At 36.7% G+C, this 18027-nt stretch overlaps 1 protein-coding gene across 2 annotated transcripts in view; it reads left to right on the top strand.

Moving 5' to 3' along the window:
* The first annotated feature begins 7540 nt into the window (after window positions 1-7540).
* ifngr1l (interferon gamma receptor 1-like) overlaps window positions 7541-18027 on the top strand; it is a 31103-nt gene continuing 20616 nt past the window's right edge. Inside the window, exon 1 of one of the 2 annotated variants that reach the window (XM_079842870.1) lies at window positions 7541-7746. In XM_079842870.1, coding sequence (XP_079698996.1) covers window positions 7677-7746 — 70 coding nt within the window. In that variant the 5' untranslated portion in view covers window positions 7541-7676. The remainder of the gene's footprint in view (window positions 7747-18027) is intronic. The other variant, XR_013818441.1, reaches the window with a different exon arrangement.

Here is an 18027-nt window from a genome sequence, read left to right as displayed (position 1 = left end):
GAATATACAGTTTATACAGTATAAAAACCATTAAGCTTATGGAAAGTCCCCATAAAACATGCAAACCCAACATGTGTGTGTGTGTGTGTGTGTGTGTGTGTGTGTGTGTGTGTGTGTGTGTGTGTGTGTGTGTGTGTGTGTGTGTGTGTGTGTGTGTGTGTGTGTGTGTGTGTGTGTGTGTGTGTGTGTGTGTGTGTGTGTGTGTGTGTGTGTGTGTGTGTGTGATGGGTAGGTTTAGGGGCAGGGGAAGTGTAGGGGGATAGAAATTACAGTTTATACAGTATAAAAACCATGAATGTAAAACTGTGGTTAAAGTAGTCAAACACATTCAAATCAGTTTCAGGACCTATACATTTATGTAAATTTTAAACAAAATTATTGGTCATGGGTGCGTTGCGTTTTGACAGAACGACCCACAAACAAGCTTTCTACTCATATCATGCTATGAATCACATGAACTTTCCCTTTGCTTTCCTCTTTAATTGTAATTTTTTCTGGAGTGTAATACATTAAATGACCACAGGAGACCTCTTTTTAATATACAGAAGGAGTAGGTGTTACAGACCAAACGAGAGACAAATATCTCTAAAAATAATTTAGGCACAGTTTATTATGTAAAGTCAAAAGCTATTGAAGGTTTGCACCATCAGGAGAAAATATGCAGTTCATTGAACACACATTGCCCTGTGTGTTTTACACTTTACAGGGTATATTTCACTTATGTACATGCAGAAATATAAAAACATTTATGAATTGTAGCCGATACATTTAACATTCAAACATAGATATCGCCACATTTTTTGGAAGGTTTATAATAACAATATTGACGGTGCTGTATGTTGTACATTTCTACATTTCACTGTAAATATTTGGTTACACTATTTTGATAGTCCACTTTATGACTTTGCTCCTACATCTCTCATTAGAGTATTAGACTGTTCGGATTAGTAGAATGAGTTGACATGCACTTACACTGATCAGTCATAACATTATGACCACTGACAGGTGAAGTGAATTACATTATATACTATAGTTATAGTCAGCAGAATGTCTGTTGGAGAGCATCCAAAATAAAGAGTTACCAAATACTTTTCTAATCATTTACAGTAAATAATGAATGCATGAAGACCAGTCATCATGTTCTGCTGATATATGAATAATGCTGAAATATGATTCAGTATTCAACCTCCACAGAAGCTCAGCACGAGAGCAGACAGCAAAAAAGTGGCTGGCCTTATCTCATTCCCACAGTCATGGATCATATTTTTGTTTAACACTTAAGCGTTATCCAAATATCAGTATGACACATTCCGTTTTTTTTACATAGCTGTGCAAAGAAATTCATAAGCAGCCTATCTCTGTTAGGATCATGAAAAAGAAAAAGACAATGTCATTCGAAAAGTTCATGTTTCTTTCTTCAAGTTCCCATTTGAAAATGTTTAACCTGCATGTGGTTTGTCATGCAGTAATAAAATGCTGAAAGGTGCACACTTTCTGTGGGTGTGGTGGCACGGATGTGAGAACTGCATTGGAGAGGAAATCAGCTCGTACACTTCAAGAAAAAATACCCACGATTCAACTTCAGTAAAATCACACTGGCTTTACAAGTCATAACTTAAAAAAGAAAGTTGAAATTGGTTAAATCATTTTGAAGAGTCAATGTAATGGAAAAACGGAAAATGCATGGTGGAAATGCAGAGATGTACGCCTCATTGTGCAGCTTCCATTTGTTTCCAAACTGATCCTATGGCTTCTCCTGCAATATTAATAAATATAAACGAACAAATGAATCATGTAGCTGTGTCTAAGTAAGTGAGAGACAGCATTACAATGAAAGAATAACTGTAAATCCTCTACCTTATTGTGGTATTCTAAGCATTACTGACATCCAATATCACCATTGCACATGTGTGTAAATCCAGGAGAAACTTCCTTCAGTTGCTCAGGACAGATTTCACGCTCAAGGCAAGTAACTCAAGAGCGAAGAGAGATCATCAAACTTACAAGACCTTGAAATAAAGATCTTGCATGAAGTTATATTTTCCTGCCTGACACTGAATACACCTCGTTCATTCATTAAGGGCTAGTTTTCACATGGGGAAGCTATTTCAGTGTCTTAAACCTCATCCTCCCCCCGGGTCATTTTGACCCGAAACTCATTTTTATAAAGACCCTAGGACTTTTGTTGCACCTGAACCACAAATACACACCAAACATTGATTTGAGTTTTGTGGTTGAAACTTCAAAAAGTAACAAATCCTTCCCTCACGGGTCAATTTGACTCCCATAGGAATGAATGGAATATGAGGGATGCTTCAGTACTCAGACAAACCTAACAAATGAAACTAAAAATGATTGCATAATGTCTACATGTGTACCTTAATGCATACTGCAGAAAAACTGACTTCAGAACCCAGAGGAACAGCTCTTCCGCTCCATATAGAGCTATAAGAGTCATGAAATATATTATTATTATTTTTTCGGAACATCCTTATGATGTCATTTGTACTTGATGAATGTTAATGTTAAGCTTCTTACAAATAAAAGTTCAAATAATGTTATATTGCAAGTAGTACTGTCAATCGATTTACAAAAGGAGCTAATTTAACACATTTTTCTGAAAATTTACTGTCATTTTCTGTATTTTTTGCACCTAACAATAAAGTTTTTAATTGATTTTTATATTGGAATTATTCCACATTTAATCAACAACAATATAAAGACAGTATCCTATATTTTAAATGTTTGTAATGGCATCTTTTTATGAAAGAAGGCCAGTATCACCAATAGAAATTAAATTAAATTGACTTTTTCCTCAATTTTAGGCATTAATAGCCATTCAGCATTTCAGTATAATTGAAATATATAAACTTTAACATTTAGACGGCTTTAAAACATATAAAACGACTTTTAATTAAAGTGAACTTAAACAATCCTCACATAAACCCATTATAATAAATGTCACATTTACCTGCCCTTCTATATATATTAGTTCAGATTTTTACTTGCCCTGTCAGAAAGTTCTTGTTTTGGTTGTTTTTGACCCATGTGGTCGGTCTAACAGTCAGGAATACACAGAAATTGAATAAAGTTATCAAACACTTCACAGACTTCACTGCATAAGTTATACATTAATTGAATTATAATCTATATAGATCAAAATATAGATGAATCCTTATTAAAGCTCATGAAGAGCAGTGAGTGATTCTCTTTTTGTCTTTTGTTCTTTGATTAACATGACAGACAGACAGCAGCAGGAATATTAGGCTGCTGTCACTTTAAGAGCTGACGCACATGACGCGGATCTGATACACATCCTTTTTTCTCACAGCTTTACGTTCATTTAAGACTTAATTTAAACTCGTTTGACTGTGCTTGTGAGGATACTCGACTAAACAGGCATTTTGGCTTAATGGTGTGTGATTTTGTCTGTTCAAGCGCACACAGACACACGCCGTATGGCGTTCGGATGGGTTCTTTAATATGACTTTGTATGGAAGCCAAAAGGGTCACAATTCGCCATTAACCAAACGCCTGTTGTCCAGAAAATACATCGTGTTCATTCAGTAAGGGCTAGTTGTGACATGGGGAAGCCAGTGTCTTAAACCTCATCCTTCCAAATGACCCGAAACTCATCTTTAAAGCTGCACTGTGTGATATTTTCCCCCATCTAGTGGTGAAAAGGTATATGACCATCCAGTGAATATTAGTTTCTCTTCCTCTCAATTCCGATTTCGTTTTAACTCCTACGGTGGCCGATTTAGTCCAAGATTAACATGGCTTCCAGTTCGACCTCGTCCACATTGGACACGGTGCCATCGAGTGTTAAAACGCCAAAGGCGAAGCGTGAATTTACGGGTATGTCCCTCTTTGGCTAATGTACTTTCAAGATGGAGGGGCAACATGGCGACCCGCATTCAAACCCTCACCCGTATGTATTTTCAATGGCATATTAAAAACTTACGAGAATACTTTATTACTTGAAAGAAGTAAATATACATTAATGAGCACATATATTTTTGAAAGAACTAAGTGTTTTTAGCTAAGAACAAACTAAAAAGGTACACAGTGTAGCTTTAAATAGACCCTGGGACTTTTGTTGCACCTGAACCACAAATACACACCAAACAATGACTGAATTTGAGGAGTTTTGTTGTTGAAACTTCCCTCACGGGTCAATTTGACTCCCATAGGAATAAATGGAATGTGAGGAATGCTTCAGTACTCATGGACAAGCCTAACAAATGCTCAAAAATCAAACTAAAAATGCTTAAACTTCACCAAAAAAATGTGTGTATAATGTCTACATGTGTAGCTTAATGCATTCAGAGAAACTGACTTTAGGACCCAGAGGAACCGCTCATCCGCTCCATATAGAGCTATAAGAGTCATGAAATATCATCTTATATTATTATGTTTCCACAAGAATATTAGGCCATATAAAACGCCATATTTTGTGGCGTCTTTTCGTCTAAACTGTGCTTTCTGGACAACAGGCGTTTGGTTAATGGTGAAAAATGTGACCCATTTGGCCATCCACTTCACTGCCAAACCTGATTTAAGTGACGTCTGCACCTTAAATTGAATGGAATAAATGGCAGAATAAAAAAATAAATAAGACGTTGAGTGAGATGCAATGTATTGCATCGCATGTTTCAACACGTTCATTTTGACAGCACTAATTGCAAGTAAAAACAAGGTTAGGAAAATGTTGTAGGGTAAACGCGGCTAAAGGCTCCTTTGATTTTATTCTCCTCTAAACCACCAGACGACTGCTGCTTTTCAGGATGGGGAAATGTGTCTGATCCTTGACATTATCACCGACAGCAGCGCAAACATGATTCTGTGCTGATCTGATGTTTTTAAAAAGGCTGTAGATTTAAGTAGCAGATGAGAATCATGAGACAAAGGCCTTTATGTTGTTCAAGGTCATTAAAGCAACAGTTTTTCAATAACAGAAGAATATGTAAAAGGATGATATCTGGGGGAAAAGACACAATAATTATCATGATAATAAACAGCCACTGAAATATCATATATTAAGTTGTGTGTCCACCTTAGAGATAATCACCATATTTATAATGAAACCATGATATTAATTATATATGATTAATAGCATGGTTTCATTATAAATATAGTGATTATCTCTACAGTAGTAACAATAAATTATATTTTATTATATAATATATGATATATTTTATTGTTACTGTGAATCTATATTAAATTATTATGGGATCTCATTCAATGCTTTCAGAATCTTTACTTTTTAAAATCGTGTTTCTGTATTTTTAAAATAAATGTTTATATTAACATATTTTAATGATATATTTATTGAACGAAAATGTATTATTTTATTTATCAAAATAAACAGAAAATAGTTCAAACTTTGCTAAAGTGATTGTTTTGAACAAGTATTAACTTAGACATTATTAAAAACATAATTTTATCTAAAGTATTTGTATCAATATTGTGTGTGTTCTGTGTGGTCAAAGACCTTTAATGATTTATTTTCACACAAAATCTGTTGCTCCATCAATGTTCAATACAAACATTTTTTTTCTGCAATATACAGTATGGGAGGAGTGAAAAGCTAATTTTTGTGCTTGAATTTAATTGACTTTCAAAAAATGTAATTGATGCATATGAGTAACATCGAAACTGTAACGTGAAGCAATCATTCAGATAAGCTCTGCTTTCTTTTGCTTGGGGCCTGAAAGCACCATATCTTTTATTTCCACTGGGTTGCCAGATCAAAACGAAAGCTTAAAATGCACATCATGTCAGCAGTATTAATATATTAGAAATACATATTTATCAATATTAATCATTTTTGTTGCTTATTTAAAGGGGTGATGAATTGAGAAATCAAGTTTCCCTTTAGCCTTTGATATACAAAAGTTTATCGTGAAGAATATCCTGTAAGTTTTCAGAGCTGAAAACGTCCTTGTTAGTCAAAGAAAAGCTTTTATTGACACCAGACCCAGAAAACGAGAGATCTCAGAATATGTCGACCACTGACGTCATCGAACGCAGAAGCTCCGCCTCAAGCCCCGCCCACCGACTCGTGGAGCTAAACGGGTCGAGCAATAAACATGCGGTTCCAGCTCACATGTGTAAGACATTGCGTGTTTGTTCGCTTCATTTCACCACAGAATCGATTGTAAACAAGACACAGGTCGAGACTGGATTTGCAGACATATTGAGATTAAAACACAATGCTGTGCTTCTATATTGGATCCAACAGGAATGGTTCAACACACTAATGTGAGTAAAACATGTTTTTATATGTGTTAGTATTGCATTGTTACAGATCGTTTGATATCTATTGATGACATACCTTAGCACGCGGTCACAGGCTGGAGAAGCTGTTATTGGTTCATTCGGGATCAGAATCGGACTTATAACGTTATGGGCCAGGACTTGGACTTGACTTTTTTAAAAGCCCAACGTCCTGGGGCTATGTGTTTTTCAGCCTACCGATGGGCTATCTTAAATAGTGAAATAACATTCCTTACTTGCGCGCACGTGTGTGTGTGTGTACGGTTCGTGGTTATATTCACTGATCAAGCGGGCCAAGTAATAAAAAAAAACATTCCAATCAATGGCGGGTGGATGAGATGAATCTTTGTGTTTGTTTGATAACGATATTTCATGATTCCTGTGAGCGATTCCCCAGACGCTTTCAAAACAAAGTACTGAGAGGAGCAGAAGCTCATTAAATATGCAAATCTTATCCAATCCTTAGCCGTGGGCGTTTACTTCCAAGTCTTCAGTGCGGCACGCCCATAAAAACCGACCGTTTTTCAGAGAGCCTCAAAACCAAGGCAGAAAATAGCCTATTACTTATTCATTATGATGTTTTTGAATGTAATAACCACGCGGACATCATAAGATGACCTCAGACAACAGTATAAAACATTTTTAAAAAGCCAGTTCATGACCCCTTTAAAACAAAGGCGTGTCTTGATGACTTGATTTGGTGGGGCTTTTATTCTGTCAGACGAGCGCTTCCGCTTCTTCCGCTCGTGTGTGTGTGTGGTAACGCAGCTCTGTTTATCATATTACACACATTTGTTAAAGTGATGTTATAATGTGACTCTGTGCGTCTGCTATGAGACACTTGTTCACACTGCAGTGAGAGAGATCATATTAGGCGGTAAAACAAGAATACCAGATTTACACAATAAGACTAACTGTGTTGATCTGGAGAACAATGATGAGTTTCTGTCCATCAATGATCCAAACAGTTGCTCTCCTGTCTAATAAAACACATCATATATTAAAGCGTCTTTGGTGTTTCCATGGGATCTACAAAATAAAACCTGAGGGTAACGCGGGAATGATGTCATTGATAGGCGACACATAGTCCGTTTCCTGGTTAAAATCGTTTATTTCCGTGGATTTAAACATTCTTGGAAACATTTGGGATAATGTAAGTACACATGACAACTAAATATAAAGGCTAACATTGTTCTAGTGGATAATCCAAAAATCTTACATATCGCGCCTTTAACGGAAACCCATCGCCTTATTACTGTATAAGGGGGATATATTTGGCAACCCAGAGGACAGAGCGAGTCCAGTCGAATGCGCGATCACAAGTCAAGTCAGGAAATGTTGTTCAGGACAACAATCTGAAGTCGACCTGAGAGTTTTTGGAAAACCGGTTTACCATCATGTCAAAGGACCCTTTATTCCAGTTTGGGGTGTTTTGCGCCTTATTGTGTCACTGTGTCTTTGGTTTAGGTGAGTATCATAGTGCTAAAGCTGCTCGTGCTAACGATGTCTATCTGTTTATGAGCGTGTGCGTCCATACGATGTGTTATTTCTGAAATATTCAATAAATAAGCATTGTATTGTGTTGTGTATAAACGCCGTTTGAGTGTGTTGAGCTGTTATGCAAACGGTTCGGTCATTTCTGGGAACAGATTTGATTCCCATAAACGATTATGGAAATCTGGGAAATGTTTAACAGTTATGATTTCCCCTGCCTGAAAAACTAGTTTAAAATGACTAAAATCGTGAACCTTTACAGAGAATATGCATTTAATATTTTATCGTCTGGCATGTTTTTGAAGTTAGATCTCTATTTAAAAAAATAAAATAAAAAAATACCTCAGTTAGCCTATACAATGTCTTAAGATTCAAAATAGCTCACATTTTGTTGTTTAAAAAAAATAATAATTATAGAACCTGTGTTAAAGGAGCTACGTCATAGTTTTGTTTCTCGGAATGGCTAGTAGCCGCGGGGACTTGATGTATAATGTAATAAGAGAAACGGTCCGCATACAGAACAAAGACTGTATTATTTACTGTGCTGAGGCATAAAAACAAAGTTTTACGTCGCCAGATTACTCTGATAATGGCCAACAGTACCACATGGCTACATCGGTTTCTTGGTGACGTGTTAATAAATAACTGAGGCCGACTTCTTTTGTAACTGTTTGATAGGGCCTAGGCTATATGGAGAATTGAATTAAAGGGATAGTTCACCCAAAAATGAATATTACCTCATGATTTACTCACTCTCAAGCCATCCTAGGTGTATATGACAGACGAATACAATCTGAGATATATTTTGTCCGGGCTCTTCCCAGCTTTATAATGGCAGTGAATGGGGGGTTGATATTTTGAAGCCCAAAAAAGTGCATCTATTCATCATAAAACTGTTCCACACGCCTCCGGGTGGTTAATCGAAGCCATGTGTTTGTCTGAGAAAAAAGTCCATATTTATAACTATATCCTCCTGGTTTTTTAAATGTAGTATTTTTTTCATGTCATTAAATTGTTTAGAGCATAAGAAACAAATAGACATTTTTTTTTTGTTGAAAAATTATATTTATTAATATGTTATGATATGTCCTCTGTAGTTGACACCAGGACTCAGTTGTTTAAAAAATAAAATGACATTTATTTTTAATTCACCAATCAATTTTTAGGTTTCAGGATTTTTTAAAAACAAACTTTGTTTAAAGATGATTCTGAACTATGTTATGAAAGATATAACGAAATGCATTGAAATACCATTTTACTATGCAATATCCGTGGGTAAAATGGATTTTCCCATTGAATACAATGCATCTATACACTGCATCTAATTTGCATATTAATGTGTTCTTGGTGCAGCATGCAATGGAAATAAAGTGTAATAATTGGCAAAATTTTTATAATAATATCTAATATTTCATAGGAATATTGATATGTAATTTCATTCCCTATTCACTTGTTGTGTCTCCCAGAATTCCTGATAAACATGATTTAAGTCCCGGTGTCCTCTAAAGTGGACATGTATAAAATAATCAATGCCCTGTTTTGTAAAAGAAAGTCATATTTTGATTAGAAACCCCATAACATTTTCCTGAGATGTTGATTTATAACAAACAATTTGAAAATGAATCCCATTTAATTTATAATTACAAAATATGATCATATTTCCAAAAGAGTGCTAGACATTAATGTCAGATGTTGTTGTCCTGGTGAAACCTCCAAACATTTGGTATCTCTGCAAAGCCCTGAATGTGCTCTTTACAGGACATCCAGACTTAAAACTGTGACATGTCAGAGAAATTCACTAAAATTGAATGTCCACTACAGTGGACCAAAGTATATTCCTGGGTCCCAGGAGGATATAAACTAAAATAACTAGCTTCCGCCAGACGGCTTTTACTCTTGAAGTCTGGACCGTTTTTATATTTCCTACTAAAACAAACAAACAATGTACATAATCAAAACGCCTTAACGTTAAAGTTAACTACTAATTTCAAAGTTTATGTTGTCTTATAACCATTATATGTTTATTTTGAAATGATTAACAATGCTAAATGTAGATCAGTTACACATAAAAAGTATTTCAAGTATTCCAAAGAAAAGTAGCACAACTGATCCAATCTTCTCAATTTTTATTATTAACAGTTCTTCAACATGAATGTTTCTTCTGAACATGAACTGTTCCTCTGTATTTGAACTTTCCTTCTGATCATGAACGGTTCTTCAGAACATATAGGCTTCTCTTGCCTACTCTATTTAAAAAAATATATATAGCCTATAGAAATGAAATCATGTAATATTAAATAATGAATTATTTGAATTTTATTTTAAATAATAGACTAATTCACTGCAAGGCCGTAACAGGTCAAACAGAACAGTGAACGAAAATTCTAGGTCTAATTCTATTTGGGAAATGGTCTTTTTGGGACTATTTGTAAACAATATTTGCATTAATTTGCGTTAAATATATTATTAGCCCCGAGATTCCTCACATGAGTGAATAAATACATAGATCCGCACTATACTTTCAAATTCTCCAGTGGTCTGGTGGTAGAATCTTTGTCAATCATGTCAAAGGTTCTGGGTTCTAATCCGCTCTCGTAAAGTTTTTTGTCATTAAAATCAAAGATGTTCATCAATGATTGTTTATTAAATTTATCTATTTATGATTTCACCGGAAAGAATAGTCTCTCTCAGCAATGGTCTGTGTTTGAAGACTGTGCTGCAGTGCAGTGTGTACGAGCCAAAAGAGAACGTAAACCCCGCCTCCTTTGATTTGATTGGCCATCTCAATCATTTTGACATTGACGTTAGACCAGTTCGTTGGAACTGTCTGATCAGCTTAGTTCGTCTGTTCCTGTCAATCATGCGGTGTCAACCAATTAGACTGCATGAGGGAGGGGCGAGCCAACTCTCTCTCTCTCTTACACACACACACACAAAGGAGGCAGCAAAAAGGTGCTTTTCAGAACAACGCTCGGGCCGCACTAATACTAAACTTTGATGTCAAGTAGGGGGTCACAAAATATGGCCCGCAGGCCACGAGTTTGAGACCCCTTATGTAGTTGAAATAACGACGGTCACAGATAAAAATAGCTAGATTTGCAGCACTGTTGTCTTCTGCAGTGTTTTAGCGGAAGTGTCCAACTATTTTGCAGCTCATCGTGTTTCTGCTGCCGTTGTTAAAATAACTGCGTCATCTGCAGCTCTTCATATGGCGCTTTCACACCTACCTTATTTGGTCCGGATTTTCAGACTTTTCTGTTTGGTCCGAATCAAAATTACAGATGTGAAACCTTCCCTGTACCACGATCCGGACCAAACAGACGAAATTTGGTCCGACGAAAAGAGGTTTTCTCGGTCCGGATCAAACTGAACAAAGGTTCGGTTCGTTTCTAGTGTGAAAGCATTTTCTGTATGGTTCGTACTTTCAGACCATTTACAGGAAGTTCCAGTTTATGTTTAAACATTATAATGTTATTTTTAAATTTAATCTAGGCTACATTGATTATGAAAAGTGAAAAGATGCGCAATATGTCAGAAGACAGAAGGTCAGAAATGATTTTGCTTAGAAAGCCTTTCTTTAATGTGAATTTCGTTTCGTTTTGTATAAATTGTATCTTAATTTTAATCAACGTTTCATCAGATAATTGCCTGAATTTAATAAATAAGAAGCAAATAATCTATAGCAGACAATAATTGCGGGAGCGATCACATGCTTTGCACATGAACTGGAGTGAGTCTCAAATAAGCCCAAACTCAGCAGCTACTCGTCTCACAAACATGAGAAATATGTGTATATAAAGCTTGAAATGTCCACTTTTAAATGTAACGAAAAGAAAATAGTCCAGCAATGCGCACTGTTCACTAGTGGCAGCGATATGCGTCCGTTCATTCACTCTTGTCAAAGACGCTGACGTCAGACGCACGTCCGTTTACAAACCAATCAATGTCCAGATGCCGCCCACATAGATGAAGACGACAGGACGCAAGTGTGTCATGTTCAGTTCTTTAGTGCGCTCGCATAATTACAATGTGAAACCAAACCAAAACTAACCGAATGTATAAAATGTATCAAAACATGAACTTCGGTTCGGACCTTGGTGCGGACTTTCAGTCAAGTCAAGTCAACTTTATTTATATAGCGCTTTTAACAATGTAGATTGTTTCAAAGCAGCTTCACAGTGTTAAACAGGAAAATAATGCAGCATAATTTTATTCAGCTGTATAGCCATTCTGGAAAAAACGCTGATGTCATCAGTTCATTTCAATTATCATACAGTGACAGTGTGGGCTTTAGATCAATAATTCGATCAGTAATTTAGTTTAAATGGTTATTTTAGTTTATTAATTAGATTTATTTCAATGTTTAATTGAAAAATTGAGTGTCCCCAACTGAGCACGCCAAGCCAGAGGCAACAGTGGCAAGGAAACCAAAACCCCATTAGGTGACCCAATGGAGAAAAATAAACCTTGGGAGAAACCAGGCTCAGTCGGGGTGCCAGTTCTCCTCTGGCCAATTAACAAACAGCGTATGATTATTATTATTCTGGCAGCTTTACAGCTCAGAGGTCATAATAGATCGGAATATTCGAGGTGGGAAAACGCCCTTAGTGTCTTCAGCGGGGAAGAGAAGCAACACACACACAATGGAAAGAGCTTGAATGAAGCGTGTTTGGCTCTAGATATAAAAATATTAGAGGATTTAGCACTCAATGATCATTACCGTAAACGACCCTCAGCGCTCGTGGTGTGAACCGTTCCGTTGTTTCTAGAAACAGTAAAATGGTGCTACAGTTGTCATTTTGTCGGTTCCAGTGTTGTGTGAATTATGACCCCCTGACAAATTATAACCCCCCCTCATTGAAGTCGCTACCTGATTGCGTAATCCCCTTAACCCCTTCCCCACACCTACCAATATGAGGGAGTAATAATCGGCCCGCTATTTTGAGTATGCCTGGCCGATAGCTTTTTGGTAAGCCGGCCAAAATATTATCTAAAACACTGTATTATCCTAAAGCTTCCACTAAGAAAAATAGTCCATTGCAATGTACAAATCAATCTAGCAACAAGACAAACACTGCAATGCATTACAGTAAAACAGTGCTATGAACCTCTGAAGGGATGTTCACTCACTACGATTGATAAATGAGGCGCATGATAGCGCCAGGGCGGTTACCCTTATATACAGCATTGGATGGCGGTAAATATTAGTTAATGTCTGGCCGCCGAATGTCATGATTGACCCGTCTGAATCAAGTACTCCAGAGAGCTGTGTAATATCATAAGTGCTTCTGTAGAACAAAGCAACCCAGACAGCGCTTTGTCCTGGAAAGCCTCTAATAAACAAACATCTAATCAACGTCTTTAAATAGTCATTTATATTCTAAACCACACACACGTCTGTTTAACGTCTGACAGGAAATGCCTTGGTTTGCAGATGAGCAAGCACACCTCTGCAATGTACGTGCGCTACTTGTGTTGTGTTCAGTTGCCAAATTCTTGCTGGAGACGTCATTAATCAATAGAGATCCATCGGTTGTTAAAAGCAAGAGAGGACAGTGCCGTCCACCATCAAACATCAGGAGTCACGCATGGAGGACAGACATAAACACGTGCAGTGCTCTGCTGTTATAAATTGTAAAAAGTGTACAAAATTGTACCTTTAAAGGTACAAGGGGCCGTCACTGGGGTGGTACCCTTAAGGGTATATTTTTTTTACCTCTAAGTAGAGAAAAACAATGGTATAATTGTACCCAATGTGTACCTTTTTAAAGGTACAGTTACGTTTTGTTCCCTAAGGAACAAAATTGTACCTCCATTGTACATTTTTTGTGTTATTATGTAATTATTATATAATTATGCCTCATAAAACAATTAACTTCTTTTATTCATGGCTTAGATTTTTTGATTCAGGGAATTTTTTTAAATCCCTGTGGATAAAATGCTTCCGGGAACGGGAAAGGGGGAGTCAGTGTGTCGGCCTCTTTGTGTAGGATGACCTGTGTGAATATGTGTGGCGAGGTTGATGAGCGAGAGACGTGGGAGGAGCGAGCGAGACCAGTGCATGACCCTCGTGTTACGACCCCCTGGCAAATTATAACCCCCCCTCATTGAAGTCGCTGCCTGATTGCTTAATCCTAACCCCTTCCCCATAACTACCAATACTAGGGGGTAATAATCTGGCAGGGGGTCAGAATTCGGCACATTTGGAACCCTGCCTTGCCGGTTGGAACCCAGGGTTCCAAGCCGGCCAAAACTATTTAAAACACTGTGTTATCCTAAAGCTTCCACTGAGGAAAATAGTCCATTGCAATGTACAAATCAATCTAGTGTTGTGTTCAGACATAAACACGTGCAGTGCTCTGCTGTTATATATTGTATAAAAGTGTACAAAATTGTACCTTTCAAGGTATGAGGGGCCGTCACTGGGGTGGTACCCTTAAGAGTACATTTTTGTACCTCTAAGTAGAGAAAAACAATGGTATAATTGTACCCTAAGGACCCTTTTAAAGGTACACATTTGTAAAATGCTTCCGGAAACGGGAAAGGGGGAGTCAGTCTGTCGGCCTCTTGTAGGATGTACTGTGTGGGATGACCTGTGTGAATATGTGTGGCGAGGTTGAGTCTCGAGTCCTCTCATGATGGAGCACGGAGGCATATAAGGACGAGCGACATCAGTGAAGGACGAGAGAGGACCAGGCCTGGACTTTACGTTGTGTTTTCCAATGTAATGTAGTTTGTTGTTATGGGAAGAAGGAGGCATGAACCGGCGGACCATTAAAATACTTGAATCAATCAAATAAATGAAAGCAAAAGCACGCACATAACAAAATATAAACAAAACAACTTAAAGTCCATGCCTGGTCCTCTCTCGCCCTTCACTAGTGTCGCTCGTCCCCTATAAAAACTCGTTTTAATTTTTCCCAAATTCCGTTTTAATTTTTGCTAATTCCTTTTTTTTCGTAGCATTTTTTGGGAATTGAGTTTTTTTTTTTTACCCTTAACTGTTATTTTAGTCGTAAAAAGAGTTTTTAATGTTAATATAATAGAACATAAAATAGGAATGACCTTAAATTTATTGAGGTAACAAACATCACATTTAATTTTCAGGACAAATACTGCAACATAACACTGCACTCTAAGTACTTCAAGTCACAACAAAATATTAGTGCTGTGAATTGATAAAAAAAAAAAAAAAACATTAATCAAATTTTTTTCTGTAATTAATCATGATTAATTGCAATAACAAAACATTGGAGTTTTAACATTTTAATATTGTAATAATTTCAGTTACTCTCCAAATTAACTAAGAAACAATTTAAAGACAGCATATTTTAAATATTTGTTGTAATGACATCTTTTTTATGAATGAAGGCCAGTATCACTGATATGAAACATTAATGACGTTACATTACAGTATAACTGAAAGCTCCCAATTTCAACATTTATTAGGCTTTAAAAAAGAACAACTTTTAATTTAATTGAACTTAAAACAATCTTTACATAAACCCATTATAATAAATGTTATATTTACACATGGCCTTCCCTGTTAGACATAGACTACACAGAAATTGAATAAAGTTATCAACACCTTTCTTAACTGCATAAATAATAAGTGAAATATAGATGAATCATCATTAAAGCTACACTTTTTTCTGTTCCCGTTGATGTTTGATGAACATTAATGACAGACATTATCAGTGCTACTGTCACTTTAAGATCCGCCACTGCCGAACATGACGCGGATCAGACGCGCTGTCCCGCGCATCTCATCATCTCTCAAGTTAATTGAAAACTGCTCGGCTCGGTACTGAGGGCTTAGCGTTGAGTTTCTTAACTTTTTCGCAGACGAAAGCAGAGCCGCGGTGAGCTGCTTCGCCATACTTTCATTGTTTTGAAGGGGGAGCTGAAATGACGCGAGGGGTTGTGTTGCCCAGATTTGCATTTTCCCCAGACATATGTTCTTCTCTCACACAAAACAGTATTTCATTCCAAATATGTACAATTCCGGGAAATTCTTCGTTAACACTAGATTCCGCGTTTAATATGCCAATTCTGCGATTCTGTGATTGCGGAAATTATAGGGCCCTACTTATATGCCTCCGGGCTCAATCATGAGAGGACTCAAGACCAGTGTTAATTTTGACAGCAAATTTTGATTTAGTTTTTAGTCATAGTCTTTTGACTAAAATGCCATTTAGTTTTAGTCATATTTTAGTCACCTGAATTGTTTTTAATTCTACAGTAGATTTAGTCTCCTAAAATCTAATGAGTTTAGTTAAATTGTAATACATTAAGCATTTAAGCCTTACATAACGACAGTCACTTGAACTGACATTTTGACATCATTTTGTTTTTGACATTAAAAATACACAAAATAGAGCTCAATTCACTTTTTTTGTTTGTTTTTTAAAAACAGCTATATAGTTTTTATAACTTTGTATTTCTGTTTTAGTCAGTAGGCCGTATCAGGTTAAGCTAAAGCTTCAAATAAGTTTTTTATTTAATTTATTTAATTTTAAGTAATGAAGATTTTTTAAAATGGTTTTAGTTAACTATTATAACCCTGATACTTTATTGAATATGTGTTAAATACTGGTCTTTCTTCCTGAATATGAATTAAATGGGAATTACATTAAATACAGTTTATTGTGTAAGCAAAAACGAATATATAATGCGTGAATTGTAATGATAAACAAGCTCGAAATACACCCAGACTCTTACTTTGAAATGTTTGCGCCTCTGTTGCAGTTGCAGGAGCTCATTCAAGTTCAGGAGATAAAATATGCATTGTTTCAACCGTCTAAAACATATTACTATATAAACATCGTAAAGTAAACATTGTCATTATTCCTCAGTATTAGTTCATAAACAATTGCCTGGCATAAATGTGTGTTATTCATTGATTGAGCCGCTCTGGAGCGCTGGATTGGGGATGAGCCTGTAGAAGCGCAACAGCATCGTGTTCTCCAGCGGTTAGATCAGTTCAGATCAAATGTGCGCATCTGTGACACAGGACATCAGTTCTGACTGGATCTCTTCCCTAATCGTCCCTCCCTAACATTTTCGTCTCGTTTTTATTTGTTGACGAAAATCAATTTTTGTCATCCAACACTAGTTTTTATTTAGTTATCGTCTTGTTTTCGTCAGTGAAAAAAGGTCGTTGAAGAAAATTATTCGTCAACGAAATTAACACTGGTGCCTTGCAGGTGACGCTCATTCTCAATCACGCACCGGTCTCGCTCGCTCCTCCCGCGTCTCTCGCTCATCAACCTCGCCACAATATGTAATCGATTCGTGAGCTTCCGGGTTAGTGGTGGAGTCAATGCTATTATTGATTAAGTTGTTACTGTACAATGTTTAAGCATAAATCAAATGTGCATGTTCCTGGTAATATATAATCAAAGGCAGTATGTTTTAATATGTCATAACAGATCTATAGGCTACATTTAAATATGTATATGATAAAAACCTTAGTATTTCTAATGATCTGTTAAGCACTACACTGAAGTTTCACCTGCATGTACTTGCATTTCTCTTGCTTTTATGAACATCTCATGGCTTGCAGCCAGATTCTTACTGTAGGTTTCACTTGGCAGGTATCATGTTTCTATAGTATCGGTTTGCAGTGGATCTCTGTTGAATGCATTTTAGGTTTAGTACCCAAGCTTTTTTTTCTCATGTGTTTGCATGAGAATCTTTCTCTCATTTCTCGCCCGTGCTCTTTCACTTCCTTCTTGTTGTTCTTTTCATTCCTTCGTTTCTATCTCTTGTATTTCTTTCTCTATTCTTGTTTGCGCCAATGTGCCAGTCAGTCAGCTGATGTTTTGGCCTGGGTGTTTTGTTGAATGTACAGTACGGGTGTTATAACGTGGTTTTATTTTCACACTTGTGTCACAGTAAAACCACAGCTAGGTCTGATGTGAGCGGGTGTGAAAATGTCACTGATCACACGTGGTTACAGCTGCAAATCAGTGTGAGCTTCGGCCTTGTTCAACAGCGCCGGAGAACCGCTTGTATATAACTGGACGAAAATTAAACGCAGGCTTTTAAAATCAACGGCCTCACGTGGATTATTGCTATTTTACAATCCCCGCACTCACGACAAGGCACAAATAAAACCCTATTGTTCTACTCAAAGGAATAATGTTGGGGAACAAGATAAAACTGAACTAATTTGGCATGTGATCTCGGTTCTGTGGCAAGGCAATACATATACTCACATCAAAACTAAACTGTTAGTAAGCAGCACTGAAC

This window comes from Gobio gobio (assembly GCF_949357685.1).
Source record: "Gobio gobio genome assembly, chromosome: 18".
Taxonomy (NCBI): domain Eukaryota; kingdom Metazoa; phylum Chordata; class Actinopteri; order Cypriniformes; family Gobionidae; genus Gobio; species Gobio gobio.
The sequence above is the reverse complement of the archived record's forward strand: the minus strand, read 5'-3'. Positions and strand labels throughout refer to the sequence as shown.